General features: G+C 52.1%; 3 protein-coding genes across 3 annotated transcripts in view; all 3 read right to left on the reverse strand.

The window, feature by feature from the left end:
* ARHGAP25 (Rho GTPase activating protein 25) overlaps nucleotides 1–2,404 on the reverse strand; it is a 48,410-nt gene extending 46,006 nt beyond the window's left edge. Inside the window, exon 1 of the mRNA XM_081960980.1 lies at nucleotides 1,910–2,404. Coding sequence (XP_081817106.1) covers nucleotides 1,910–2,096 — 187 coding nt within the window. The 5' untranslated portion in view covers nucleotides 2,097–2,404. The remainder of the gene's footprint in view (nucleotides 1–1,909) is intronic.
* Nucleotides 1–13,743, reverse strand: part of LOC309396157 (surfactant protein C-like) — a 353,221-nt gene that overhangs the window by 105,996 nt on the left and 233,482 nt on the right. The gene's annotated exons all lie outside the window — the stretch shown is intronic.
* The window catches only part of CDS2 (CDP-diacylglycerol synthase 2), a 46,885-nt gene continuing 37,125 nt past the window's right edge, over nucleotides 3,984–13,743 (reverse strand). The window contains exon 13 of the mRNA XM_081961019.1: nucleotides 3,984–7,527. Coding sequence (XP_081817145.1) covers nucleotides 7,398–7,527 — 130 coding nt within the window. The 3' untranslated portion in view covers nucleotides 3,984–7,397. The remainder of the gene's footprint in view (nucleotides 7,528–13,743) is intronic.

Below are 13,743 nucleotides of genomic sequence, written 5' to 3' on the forward strand. Positions count from 1 at the left end.
AGGAAAGTCAAATAGTTTGGCCACCTAATGAGAAGGAAGAAGGACTCCCTGGAGAAGAACCTCATGCTGGGAATGATTTAGGGCAAGAGAAGAAGGGGATGACAGAGAATGAGTTGGCTGGATGGAGTCACTGAAGCAGTCAGCATGAGTTTCAATGGACTCCAGAGGATGGTAGAGGACAGGAAGGCCTGGAGGAACATTGTCCATGGGGTCGCGATGGGTCGGACATGACTTCGCAACTAACAATAACAAGAGAAAGCTATTACAAATGGTACCATAAAGACTCCCAACCACATTAAAGCGGAGGAATTTGCAAGTGAGGGGAACTCCAACTTTTCCAACATTACAAACATCTTTAGTTAGAAAAAAAGAACAAGGAGAACAAAAGACCTCAAATAGTAAATTGAAGCTCAAATATGTTTCCTCCATAAACGATGGGGAGAAATGCTGCACTGGAGGGTTGGGGGGGATGGTGGGGGAAATGAAAATGGGAGGGGGAAGTTGGACGGAAAAGGGAAGGCGTTGGAGAATGGTTAAGTGAACCATGATTGACCAGGGAACCACTAACTTCTCCAGAAGGATCTTGGAAACAGAGCAGAGCTCTTCCTCCTTCAGGAGCAGTGAGATGAAATGCCTCTCAAATGACAAAATGCTTGTGAAGGTTAGGATCATCAGATCCTGCCCACTGGCAGGTGCTAAGACCTAGCACAGCAGGGATCCTTGGGGAAAGCAACTGGCGAGATCAGAACTCACAGAACCCATTTCCTGCAGGATCCTTTCCTTGGAAGACTCATTGGGAGTGACCCCAGAAGACCTGGCTGAGGGCCAGAGTGTTTGGCTTAACTGCTCAAAGCAAAGAATTCACCCTCAACATGGAGATCTTGCAGGCGCAACTGGATCCCTGATTCATACACAGATGCTATGGCCCAGAAGATTGCTCCACCAGAAGCATCAGTCTTCAACCAAGATTCCCCTCAATACACCTTCCCTCATTTGACACAGCCTGAAAGGTGATTGAAAAGGAAGAAAAGGATGCCGTCAACCTTGCAGGGGTCCCTTCTTCGCAAAAGGAAAAAAGAAAATGATTTGATGGACTTGGATGGCGCAAACATCCAATTTGGCCATTAGAAAAACAGAAGGGGTGAGAGCAGGGGTGAAATTCAACAGGTTCTGGAGAGCCGGTAGCGGAATTTTGAGTAGTTTGGAGAACTGGCAAATGCCATCTCTCACTGGGATTGGAGATTTTGCGCAAGACATCATTTTGATTGGGGAGTAGGGAGGTAATGGGGATTTTGCAGTATCCTTCCCCTGCCACGCCCACCAAGCCACACCATGCCCAGAACCGGTAGTAAAAAATAACACACACACACACACACACACCTGCCTGCAACACGGAACTGCAGAAGAACTGCATTCAACGGGGCGATGCATTTAAATCACGAGCCTCAAATGGCCTATCAGCAGATAGAGCTCTTCGTCTCAAAAGACAACATTTGACTATGGCTAGGAGGAGGGTTGGACCACAGCAGAACGCTTTCAAAACCAAAGCAACCCCGAGATCCATAGGAGACAGGCTGAGGGAGGAAGAGTGGAGAGCCTTGAGTGGCTCACTTAGGTTTAAACCTCTAGGCAGCCAGGAAAGATAGCAACTTCACATTTTCATAACCTTTGCACCAGGTCCCCAAACTTGGTAACTTTACAACTTGTGGACTTCCAACTCCCAGAACTCTCCAGCCAGCATAACTTACTCTCTTATAATCCCTTTCTCTGCGGAGCTGGCTGGGAGTTGAAGTCCACAAGTCTTAAAGTGGCCAAGTTTGAAGACCTCTGCTTTACCCAGTGACCCCACCCCCTCCCAAGGTCAAAATCTAGGGCTAGTCTTGACTCCTCCTTGAAAAAAAGAGAATACCTATTTTGGATATTTCCTTCTTCAGATGGAAATCCCAGTGACGAGGAAACTTGAGAGACATCCCAGCTCCAGGTGTAAGGTCTGCATCCACAGGGGAGGGGGGCCTTGTCCCTGCTCCAGATGATGAGCCCTGGAGAGATGTTTTTCGACTGACGTCTGAGCTTCCTCGAGAAAAGCAAAGTCGCATTGGGTTTGCCAACAACTTCCGCCTACCCAGCGTGGGGCCTTCTGCGACATGCAGATTGTTCTGTCGCGCTTTCTTGTGGTGCAGTATTAGCTCGCTCCCTTTCCAGATGTTGAGTCTGGCCTCAGTTCATTTCACAGGGCAGAAGAACCTAGTGAGGGTCATCCTTCATTCTTGAGTAGGCCCTTGGTTGCATTTAGCTCCATTGTTCTCCAGAGCGTTCCTCTGCAAAACCCACAGACGTGTCCCGCAAAGCACCCGCCCTGGGTGGCTGAACACACGGGAGCTGCTGTCTCACCAGCTTTGAGGAAGTGAGATGTCTGCATGTGAAGCTGGTGGAGAAAAGCAGAGGCGGGGAGAGGGGGAAAGACCAGCTAGGAAGTCCTCGGAGCGTTTTGTCTGCTCGTCTCAGCCCACAAGGTTGGGAAATGACTAAAAGGCAGTGATGCGGGTGGATTTGTGGACTTGAACTCCCAGAAGTCCCCACCCAGCACGATTGGAAGTCTCAAAGTTGCAAAGGTTGCACAACCCTGACCTACATCATGTTGCCACCACCTCCATCCTTTGGTCTCAACTTGGCCTTTAGGTAGAAGAGCTGATGATGGTGAACCTATGGTATACGTGCCCCAGGTGGCACACAGAGCCATGTCAGGGCACGCGAGACGTTGCCCTGTCAGCTGGCAAGCACATGTGCACACAGGCCAGCTGACTTTGGCCTTCTTTTGGGGCCGTTTTTCACCCTCTGGAGGTTTTACGGGAAAACCGGAAATTATGCTGCTAGAGAATTCTGGGAGTTGAAGTCCACAAGTCTTCCAGTGGCCAAGTTTGAAGACCTCTGATCTAAGTGGAGAGATTGCAGAGGAAGGGATTACAAGAGAGTAAGTGATGCTGGCTGGGGAATTCTGGGAGTTGAAGTCCACAAGTCTTCCAGTGGCCAAGTTTGAAGACCTCTGCTTTACACAGTGACCCCGAGGACAAACTCTAGGGCTGCTATTGACTCCTCCTTGAAAAAAGAGAATACCTATTTTTACAAACGTTGCAGCTAGTGATGAAATTTTGGTTGTTTGGCAAACCGTTTTGTGTTGATGACAGTTGCCGCGTCCCAGGGTCCCGTGTTCCCAATGTGTGACCCTCTGGGAAGCAAGACAACGGGGAAAGCCAGATGTTACTATCTTAACAACTGCAGTGATTCACTTAACAACTATGGCAAGAAAGGTTGTAAAATTGCGCCCATGACTCATTGCAAGACAATATAAATCTAATGGGAGATTTACAGCCTTGTTTCATGTTTATTTGTGTTTATGATACACGCCCCCTCTTTGCCCCAATATTTTACAAAACTTGGTCATGAGCAGGGGTGAAATGCTACCAGTTCGGACCAGATCGTCCGAACCGGTAAGGAAAAAATGCTACCAATTCCAGGTAGTTCCGACGATCAGCTGTGCAACCATCAGAACTACCAGTTCACCCAAACCAGTAGCATTTTTTAAACATTCCAACAATCAGCTGCGCCGGGCGATTTATATTCGCTAGAAAGCAGGAAATCCCGCTTCCTAGCAAATCCAAATCGCACGGCACAGCTGTTCCCCCCTTCACTGTTCTACTTACCTTAATCTTTTTTCAGTGCTGCACGGTAGCACTTGCAGTACGCATGTGCGCACAAAGCAAACTGGTAGCAGACTGGCAGCAGCGTTTTGCCCCTGGTCATGAGTCATCCACAGAAGCTGAAAGAAATCTGGTCCACCCAACGTCTGGATGCCAACCAAGGATGGCACAGGTGGCACATGGCTCGCAAAGGTGGATTCACCCGAAATGCTCTTCTGAAAACCTTCAGCTTCAACTAACCGAGTTGAAATCCGCCCCTTTCCCCAAAGTTGTGTGTACAAACAATTACTTTAGATACCTTTTATTTAATAACATTACAGTATATAAATAGGATAAAATGCCTTTGTACAATAATTCACATTCTGACAGTCAGAACAAAACAATAACAACAATGAAAATTAAAACCCATACAACTCAAAGATTAGCTTATGGGTGAGGCTGCCTGTTGGGTGTGGTCAAGAGTCAAGATGGCGGCCACAAGAGCGCAATGGAAGACGCTCCACCTGCTGGGCAGCACCCGCTGAAAAAATGCGGAGGTTTTGACTGCGCCAGTGTGGCCCCCGCCCTGACTATTTTTGACCCCATTCTGCAGACCCTCCCCGCCTTATAAGCGTTTTGCAAAGAAACAATACAGCCATCAACCCCCCTTCCTCAAAAGGACACTGCACAGAGAAATAAGCAGAGGGCAGGGGAAGAGGGGACGGAAAGGGAGAGAAAAAAGAATCACAGAGTAGGAAACACGATTTCTGAGCGGAGCGAAAGGCTAGGAGGATTCACGGTGCTCATGAAGCTACGCTGGCCGGACTAATATTGCCAGCTTTAGGTGCTGCCTACAGGAGGCTGGTGGGGCACTAGAACTATCAACGTCAGGTGTTGTTTAGCAGAAGGAAATATGAGGAAGGGGGGGGGAAGAGGAAGGGGCACATGGCTTTTTCGGTTACAGCAGGGGTTAGGGTTGGAGACTTTAAGACTTGTGGGCTACAACTCCCAGGATTCTCCAACCAGCATGTGATGCTGAAGTCCACAAGTCTTCAAGTTTGGAGACCCCCTAAAAGCTACAGGGTTGTAGGCATTTCTCCAGGACTCCACAGAATCTTGCTTCTTCTTCAAAGAGGCATTCGGAGGCCCGGAGGTCTTCTAGCAAACATATCCCCTTTTTAAAATGCTACACTTTGCCTCCCACTGCTTAGAGCTGTTGGACAGGGTGGAATGAAAGAGCTGGCCCACAACTGGCGCCCAACTGCTTCACACACATACCGTACCACCCACCGTCCACATCTATCTGCAGTATCACCGCCAATCCTTTAAGTCCGGCTCCAGAGGAGCCCCCACATGAGCGCCTTCACAGGACAGTTGCTGAAGATGTGGGGGACGAGGCCTTGGATCCAAGTCCTACAAGGATTTCTAAAACGATGCCGTACCCCATCCTGGGGCCTCTTGTACCAAGGGACGCCCTTCTGGTGTTCTTTATGCTGTCGAATGCCTTAGTACAGTGGTGGCGAACCTTTTCGGCACAGAGTGCCAAACTGGAACACACGCGCATGCACACCGGCCAGCTGGTCTTTGCATGCGCCAGAAACCCAAACACCAACTGGCCAGCCCGCATGCAGGCCATGTGCACCAGCCACCTGGTCTTCGGGTTTTCTGGACTCCGGCGTGCACGAATACCAACTGGCTGGGGTGCAAGCACATGCCGGGGTGCTGAAAACCTGAAGACCAGGTGGCCGGTGCACATGGCCTGCATGCGGGCTGGCCAGTTGGTGTTTGGGTTTCCAGCACACACGAAGACCAGCTAGCCGGCATGCATGAGCACGCCGGAAACCAGAAAAGCAGCTGGCCATGGTGTGCGTGCCCAGAGGGAGGGCTCTGCGTGCCATACGTTTGCCATCAGGGCCTTCTTAGTAGCTTCCCTTGCCAAACAAGACCTCCAGCCCCAGCAAAGGTAGGGCGGCTGATGGTTAAGGCTGCAGGCCAAGCAGCTCATGCAGAACAGACAACGAAACCCACACCTTCCGTATCCAGGACAAAATTCCGTTCAAAGGGTTCATGTGCCTGTACGACTTTACATCTGGCTTGGTCTTAAGCCCCCCCCCCTCTTTTCAGAAGATTTCTCTTAGAGCCTTTTTGAAAAGGTAAATGGAGACTCTCTTCACTTCCTGTTCTTAGTTCCCTCTTGCAGTTGGGTATCTGGTACTACGCTGTGGGTGGAGGTGGGGAGAGCCCCTCTCTATGCATTAGGAAACACACACCCCGCACACGCAAATCAAACAGGTTTCTCTGGAGCCGAGTAGATTGAAGCCAAAGACGTCAGCCACCCTGACTTTCCCGCCGCAGCTGCCTTCCAGCCTGCTCCGATCTTTTCACTTTGATCAACATTCACCCAAGTTCTCTCCGTACGCAGCCCGGCTCACTTCCTTCCTGCCATGCCTTCCCTTCTAGCGAGATTAGAGCATCTGCAGGAGCCACAGGACAGAAGACAGGGCCACTTTGATGTCCCTGAGGGCACCGGCTTAAAATTAGCTCCCTTTGAGAAGCAAACTCATTTTTTGTGCCGATTTTCCGGACGGCAAATGGTTTGGCGTCCCCAAGAGTGATTTTGCCTGCCTCCCCCTTCCTTGGCAAGGGGAGACAATCACACATCCCGAAGGCCACCGAGAGGGGAGGGGGGGTTTGTCCTTCTCGTCCATGAACATGGGCTGGGAAGGAAGCCAGCAATGGGTGGAGTCATGTGTTCTTATTCCTCTACATGCAGGGGATATATTGGGGAGATATATTGGGGAACGAGGTTAAGGTCCCAACTGATCCACTTCCCAGCCACTCGCAGCCTCCCTGGGGAGAGGTTTCCAGGCCCAGAAGGCTCCCCCATGAAGAGAGCGTAGTAGGCAGCAAGCCTACGGACACAACACAGCACCAGCTGCTTACAGGGAACAGAAATTTTGTTTTGAAACAATCTAGTATTGGAGGTTCTGTGATCTCATAGCTTTTCTGTAGGGGGGAAAATGGCCAATGAGAGTGCACGCTCTCTCTCCCTCTCTCTCTCTCACACACACACACTTTCTTTCGGTCTCTACTCTCTCTATTTATCTCTCTCTCTCTCTCTCTCTCTCTTCCCATCCATCCAGACTGCAAATTCCCACCTTTGGCCAGGTGGCTGGGGGGGCTGAGGTGGGAAGCGTCATGGTTATTCTGGTCTTCAGAAAGTTTGGTCAAGTGCCACAACCATTTTTGCTACACAATACAATTCAGGAGGGAAAGTCAGTGCACAACCACACCCCTTTCGTCTTCTGAGCTGCGGAGAAGTATTTCCTTGCTGCCACCTGCTTCCTTTCTCCCCTCTCTCTGGGGAAAGAATAAAGGAGAAACCCCCCTCAACCACCCCCAAGTGGGGAAAACCCCAAGCGCAGCTCTGAAGGGGAGAAAAGCTGCCTTCTAAAACCCTCAGCCAGGTCTGTTCCCCTGCTGCGCCCCAAATTCCTTCCCAGTGAAGCCCCCTCTCCTGTCTGCTTGGAAACAGACAAAAAGTCCCGTCCCCCACAAAAGCCACCGACACCCCCCTTTTGATAGAAGAGGAAAGAGAAAGTGAAGAGAGGCTCGGTTATTGTGCTAGACAGGGCAAGTTGGATGGGTGGGCAGGGGTCCTATGGCAGGTGGGAGGAGAGGAGGGGTCCTTGTTCAGTCACAGTCCGATCGCCGAGCTGTCTACACGTCCTCGGAAGTGGGGAGCAGCCCCTTGTCGATCAGGTGAGCCTTTAGCGTGTTGAAGATGTTCAGCTGCTGATCGGGCCGCAGGGTTAAGAGCTGCTGGATGAGCCTGCTCGGATTGGGGCCCCTGGAAAGAGGAAAGCAAGAATGGGGGGATGGTCAGATAGACTCTTCCTACAGGATCGGTGGGAGGCTCACTCCCTTTGCCTATGCAGATTCTCCGTCATCTGGGCCCTGGTACTCCCAAAGAGGTAACTGGACTTTCTGGTTTTTCTTTGAAGATGTTTCACTTCTCACTCAAGAAGCTTCTTCAGGTCTGGCTGGATGGTGGGGAAAGAACGTCGGTCCTTACCTGAAAGTGTCTTTTCTGTAGAGGAGAGGGAGGGGTTACACGTGGGATATAGTCACAGCCTGATTGGTCCATAGACTGAGGGGATTTTCTTAAATGTTCCACCATTCCCTATTGGCTCCCAGTTTCCTCGAGGTCAAAGGACGACACCTGCAAAACACAACAGACCACAGGACCTCCCGGGCCTCCCCCTGGCTAACTCTATAGCTAACTAGGGCGGGTTGTAACCCCTCCCTCTCCTCTACGGAAAAGACACATTCAGGTAAGGACCAACGCTCTTTTTCCTGTAGAGTCGAGGGAGGGGCTACTCGTGGGGCATACCCAAGCTCAGTCCCAGGGAGGGAGCTTAAGACCCAGGGGGAGGGGCGGTCTCGACCTGCTGTAGAACCCTGAGTCCAAAGGACGCCTCTGCAGATGCGAACACATCCAGTCGATAGTGCCGGATGAATGGGGTCGGAGACGACCAAGTGGCCGCCTGACAAATGTCTTCCAATGGGGCCCTGGTGGCCTACGCCGCCGTAGTGGAGTGGGCCGTGATCCCCGAGGGAGGTGTCTGATCAGCTGCCTCATAGGCGGTGACAATAGCCTGCCTCAACCACCTGCCAATTGGGGCCGAAGACACCCTGGCTCCCAAGGAGCCGGGCTGAATGGAAATGAAGAGGGCCTCAGATCTGCGCACCTCTGACGTGTGCCTAAGATAGATGCGCAGGGCGCGGCGTACGTCAAGACGGTGCCAGAGACGCTCCCTGTCGTGAGAAGGCGACGGACAAAAGTTAGGCAAAATGATGTCTTGCGCCCTGCGAAATGGGGAATTAACCTTTGGAAGAAAAGTAGGGTCCAGGCAAAGGACCACCCTATCCTGGTGGAATTGGCAGAGATCGTCTTTGGAGGATAGGGCTCCCAATTCGGAGATGCGCCTGGCCGACGTAATGGCGACCAGGAATGCCACCTTCAATGATAGCAACCTAAGGTGCACTGTCCGCAATGTTTCAAAGGGGCCCCCCGTCAAAGCTCTGAGGACGAGAGGGAGATCCCATGTGGGGAATCTATGTACTGGGGGAGGTCTGATATTCGCCGCTCCCTTCAGAAACCGCTTTACCAGAGGAAGTTGGGAAAGGGGAGTATGGCCATCCCCCCCGACGACTGAGGACAAAGCCACCTGGCGGCGTAAGGTGTTATGCAAGAGTCCCCCATCCAGTCCCTTCTGCAGTGTCACTGCGTTAATTGTTTGCTAGCTGAACTGAATAATTACTGCGCAGGTCATAGGCCCTTATCAGCAATGATTTACTGTGCATGCTTCTTAACACATTTCATATACATCACACATTCCAGACACTTTTTTTTTTAATCTTCTGTTCATCTGCCAAGAAGGTGAACAATAATTTGCTCTTGCCAAAATGTAACAATTAGATAATTTGTTTATTTTCTTATTTTCATATTAAAAGTTTGTTTTAATTAGAACTTGTTATTGGATCTTACTTTTGCTTTTTTGAAGATATGCTGTTTGGAAAAGCCGTCAATTCTAGACCTCGTTAGCTCAGGGTGAAATTTTTCCCCTGGCATGCAGTAAGTAGAGTATCTGGCCCACTGAAGCCACGATTGGCCGGATACTGAGGGGTTCACACCACCTGACGAACGCTGACCACATGGAATTATAAATTCTGGTGGTCAACAGTCGCCTGGAAGCCTCTATGGTTGCTATGACCTGGGAGGAGAGGTTAGCCTTCCTCAGGAGGCGCCGCTCAAGTGCCAGGCGGTCAAGTGGAGCCACTGGGGCTCCAGGTGGATCAGGACCCCTGGCACAAGGAGATTTCCTCCTGGGGAATTCTCCACAGGGGAGAGACAGATAGTTGGACAAGGTCCGCAAACCAAGTCCGCCTGGGCCAATACGGGGCCAGCATGATGGTGTGTGCCCTCTGTGCTACTACCTTCCTCAGGGTCCCCGGGATGAGTGGGGGAGGGGGGAAGGCGTATAATAGGCCTGGAGGCCATCCTGCTCCTGAGAGCGTCCGTGCCCTCCACGGTGTAGCGAACAAGTCCACCAGTGGGATGCCGAACCGGAAGCAGATCTTCTGGAATAACTCGGGTTGGAGCTGCCACTCGCTGTTGTCGACTGTCGCGCGACTCAGCCAGTTGGCCTGATGGTTGGCTTTGCCCGAGATGTGCTCCGAGGTCACAAATATTAAGTGTCTCTCCGCCCAATGTCTGAGTTTTAGCACCGCTAGCCAGAGGCTCCGAGAATGGGTACCCCCCTTGATGATTTATGTGGGCTTTTGTGGCAACATTGTCTGTCAGGAGAAGTACGTGACGCCCTACGATCGAGTCTTTCAAGTGTTGGAGGGCCAGGCGGGCCGCCTTCAGTTTTAGCCAGTTTATGTTGTGGCGCAGGTCTGAGACTATCCAACGACCCTGCACCAGCTTGGAGCCCATCAAGCGCCCCCAACCGAGCAAACTCACGACCGTAGTTATGGGCATCCGTTCCGGCTCCAAGAACATGCAACCCCGCCTCAGGGCCGGAGAAACCCACCAACAGATGGACAGCTGAACTTCCGCTGACAGAAGGATGGATCGTAGGGAGTTGCTCATCCTCTTCCGCTGGTATGGGATGAGGGCCCATTGGGGAGGACGGGCATGGAGACGGGTCCAGGGCACGATCCCTATGCATAACACCATTTTGCCGAGGAGTTTGGACAAGGACAGGATGGAAACTGACCAACTTTTGCGTACCCGGGTTGCCAGCTCTTGCAGGCTGACCAGGCATTCTGGGGAAAGGTGGATCATCCCCGCTACCAAGTCTATCACCGCCCCCAGATGGAGAATGCACGTGAAGGGGGAAAGGTGACTTTTGGGGAAGTTGACGGAGAATCCCAGGGATTGGAGGGTCTGGATGGAGAGTTGAAAATCGAGAAGTGCCTGAACTAACACGTCGTCGAGATAGCAGTGGAGTCTCACCGGGGTGGATCTCAGGTGAGCCGCCAATGCTGCCAGGACCTTCATGAACATGTGAGGGGCTGAGGCTAGGCCGAAGGGCAGAGCTCGGTACTTGTAATGGTGATCCCCATGGCAGAACTGTAGGTATCTGCGATGGGCCGGCAGAATTGGGATGTGAAGGTAAGCCTCCGTGAGGTCCACGGAGGCCAGGTAATCCCCCTGACGGATCCCTTGGAGAATGGACCTGAGGGACGATATTTTGAATCGCCTGTAAACAATGAATCGGTTCAGGGGCTTGAGATCCAGAATTGCCCTCCAGCCCCCCAAGCTCTTCGGGACCACGAACAGGTTGGAATAGAGACCCAACCCGCACTCTGCCCGTGGGACTGGTTCTACCGCCTGTATGTCCAGCAGATGATTTATGGCAAAGTCCATCAGGCAGCATCTTTCCGGGTCCCGGGACAGAGGGAAGTCTGGAAGAACGTCGGGGGAGGGGAGAGGAACTCTAGCCGGAGACCGTTCCTGACCATGGATCTGACCCAGGCATCGGAGGTTATCCGATCCCACTGATCCGCGAATAATGCCAGCCGCCTATGGAAAGATCCGGATTGGAGTCATTTCCCTTTGCGGAAGGGGCAGCCCCCCCCCCCCCGAAAGGGACGCCTGGACTGGCCCTGGTACTACTCCTGTCCTAGTAAAAGGGGCATTGGTACTGCCTATCAGAGGTGTAAGGATGGCACCTATGCTGTTGTTCTGGTTCTGGCGCCCTGTAAGAGGGCCTACGGTATGCCCTTGGATGAGAATCTGGCTTCTTGGCATTTGAGGGAAGAACCTTTTTCTTATCCTTGTTTTCTATAAGGATTGGATCTAGTGCCTCCCCAAAGAGGCTGGTTCCTGCATACGGGGCAGCCACCAGATTCCATTTAGCCCTCGTTGTCCATCTGCCAGCTGCGTAACCAAAGTAAACGCCTAGAGGTCACTGAGATAGAAATCGCCCTGGAAGCAAATTTAATGGAGTCCAGGGTGGCATCGGCAGAGAACTGAGTGGCCGCTATAATTTTGGTGATGTCCGGTAACAGCCGCTCGTCTTTAGAATGCAGTCCTGTAGTTTGTGGAGCCACATAACGGCTGTGTGGTTAAAGTAGGAAGCCGCGGCAGCAGATTTAATCGTCCAGGCGGAAGCATTAAAGTTCTTACGGAAAGTAAGCTCTGCCCGCTTGTCCTCTGGCTTCATTTTGTCAGCTGCATCCCCTGACACTACGGAGGAAGAAGAGATGAGGGTGCGTCTATCGCTGCCAGTTGAAGGGCTTGAGCAAAGGCCTGCTCCATGTTGTAGAAACGGCGATCGCTGCTCCCCAGATTGGGAAAAGTGGACGGTCGGGCCCACTGGTTTTTTGACCACCTCTAGAAACAACGGAGGAGCAGGCACCTCCTTGTTCGTAGTGGCATTAGAAAACATTGCCATATTTGGGTCCCTAGGCTGGGGGACCGTCCTATCTTAGTGGTCTTCCTGGACTTGTGTAAAAGTCCTGGAAAGGCTGGGGGATCAGGAGGAACTGACTCCTCAACTTCTGAAAACCCCATGTCCTGCTGCGCCTCCTCACCCAGGATGGAACCCTCACTGACCATGGAAGGGGAAGGAGGCCTGGTGTGGTCCTGTCTAAAAGGAGCAGACAAGGTCTTATTACTTTAGGAGGCCTTTTCCCTCTGGGACAGACCTGTGGCAATACCCCTTGTAATTGCTGTAGAAATGAGCCTCCTTATGCTTTCAGGAAGGAGGTACAAATCCTCCAAGTCTTCCTGTGATGGGCCTGGAGCAGGGGCTCCCTGGGGAGCCAATCCAGAAGAAGGACGGTAATTTCTAGAGGAACCTTCCAAGGGATCCCCCCATCACCCTCGGTAACCGCCAGGGAGGCCGGAGGAGAAGGGGAAACCTCCTGTCTCAATTGCCTACAAGGCCTAGCAGGGGAAACTGAAGGGGAAGGAGGGCTAAAACCCCTGGGTGGAGAGCCAGATTGGATAGAGGCGGGCCTGATGGGAGACCTAGATCTGTTATTAGGATCGGGTCTAGAGTTCTGGGCCCGTCTCTCAGCTCTAGCAATTATCTTCTCCAGGACTCATTGTCGCCTCTGTTCATCTCTAATTGCGGCTCTGGAGGGTCGTTGGGCGGCAGAAGGCTTGGAGGCCACGGTCCTGGGTCTGAGCCTGCCATCATCCCCTTCCCTATTCTCACTTAGAGTCTCAGAGGAGGCCTGTGGGTGCTCAGATCCGGTTGCTGCCATTGCAACTACTCACATGCCCTGGAGTGGAGATGGCTACTAGTGGTTCCAGCCGGTGCCTGGGCCCTTGGGAACTGAGGCGAGGAGGCGTCAGTTAGTGACCTGCCGTCCTCGATTAGTGGCCGTGATGCAGGTCCCAGGTGTAGGCCACGCGGCATTCTAAAATGGCTGCCTCCACGTGGCCAGTCAAAATGGCGACCGAGGGTCCGAACGCGCTGCCGAACAGTTACTCCGATCCGCGGCTTGCCCTTTTAATCTGCAGCTCGCGCTGACTGTTAGTAGCTCTCCGGCGAAGTCCTAGGCTCCAATCTGGCTAGGAACGCTGCAGCAAGCCATGGCAGAGATCTTTAAAGTCCACAGCTCGAAAGGGAAGTTCCGACGCTTTGCCAGCGTTGTGAAGCCACGCTTTGCCTTTTTAAAGGCGCGGCTTGTTTTTCTCCTCCCGGCACACTTTCCCGCCGGTTTAAAACCTCCTCTTTGCTCCCGCACGGCTCCTGAGTGGAGCCCGTCACCCCTGCGGGTCCGGGGACCGGATGAGGCTCCTCACCTCGCGAGATAGGAGGGAAACGCCAGGTAGGCTCTCCTACTTCGCACGGAACAGAAACTACGGTCCCTGGGGATTAATTTAGAATTTGGAGTAGTCAATCAATCAAATCCAATATTTAATAAATTTTTGATGAATATTTGAGCAATATAATATTTCCTACCTAGGAACCAAAGCAGTGCTTGGACCAAAAGACTGAGAGAAAACTGGCAGCCAATAGGGAATGATGGAACATTTAAG

This window comes from Natrix helvetica (assembly GCF_964273705.1).
Source record: "Natrix helvetica genome assembly, chromosome: 8".
NCBI lineage: Eukaryota > Metazoa > Chordata > Lepidosauria > Squamata > Natricidae > Natrix > Natrix helvetica.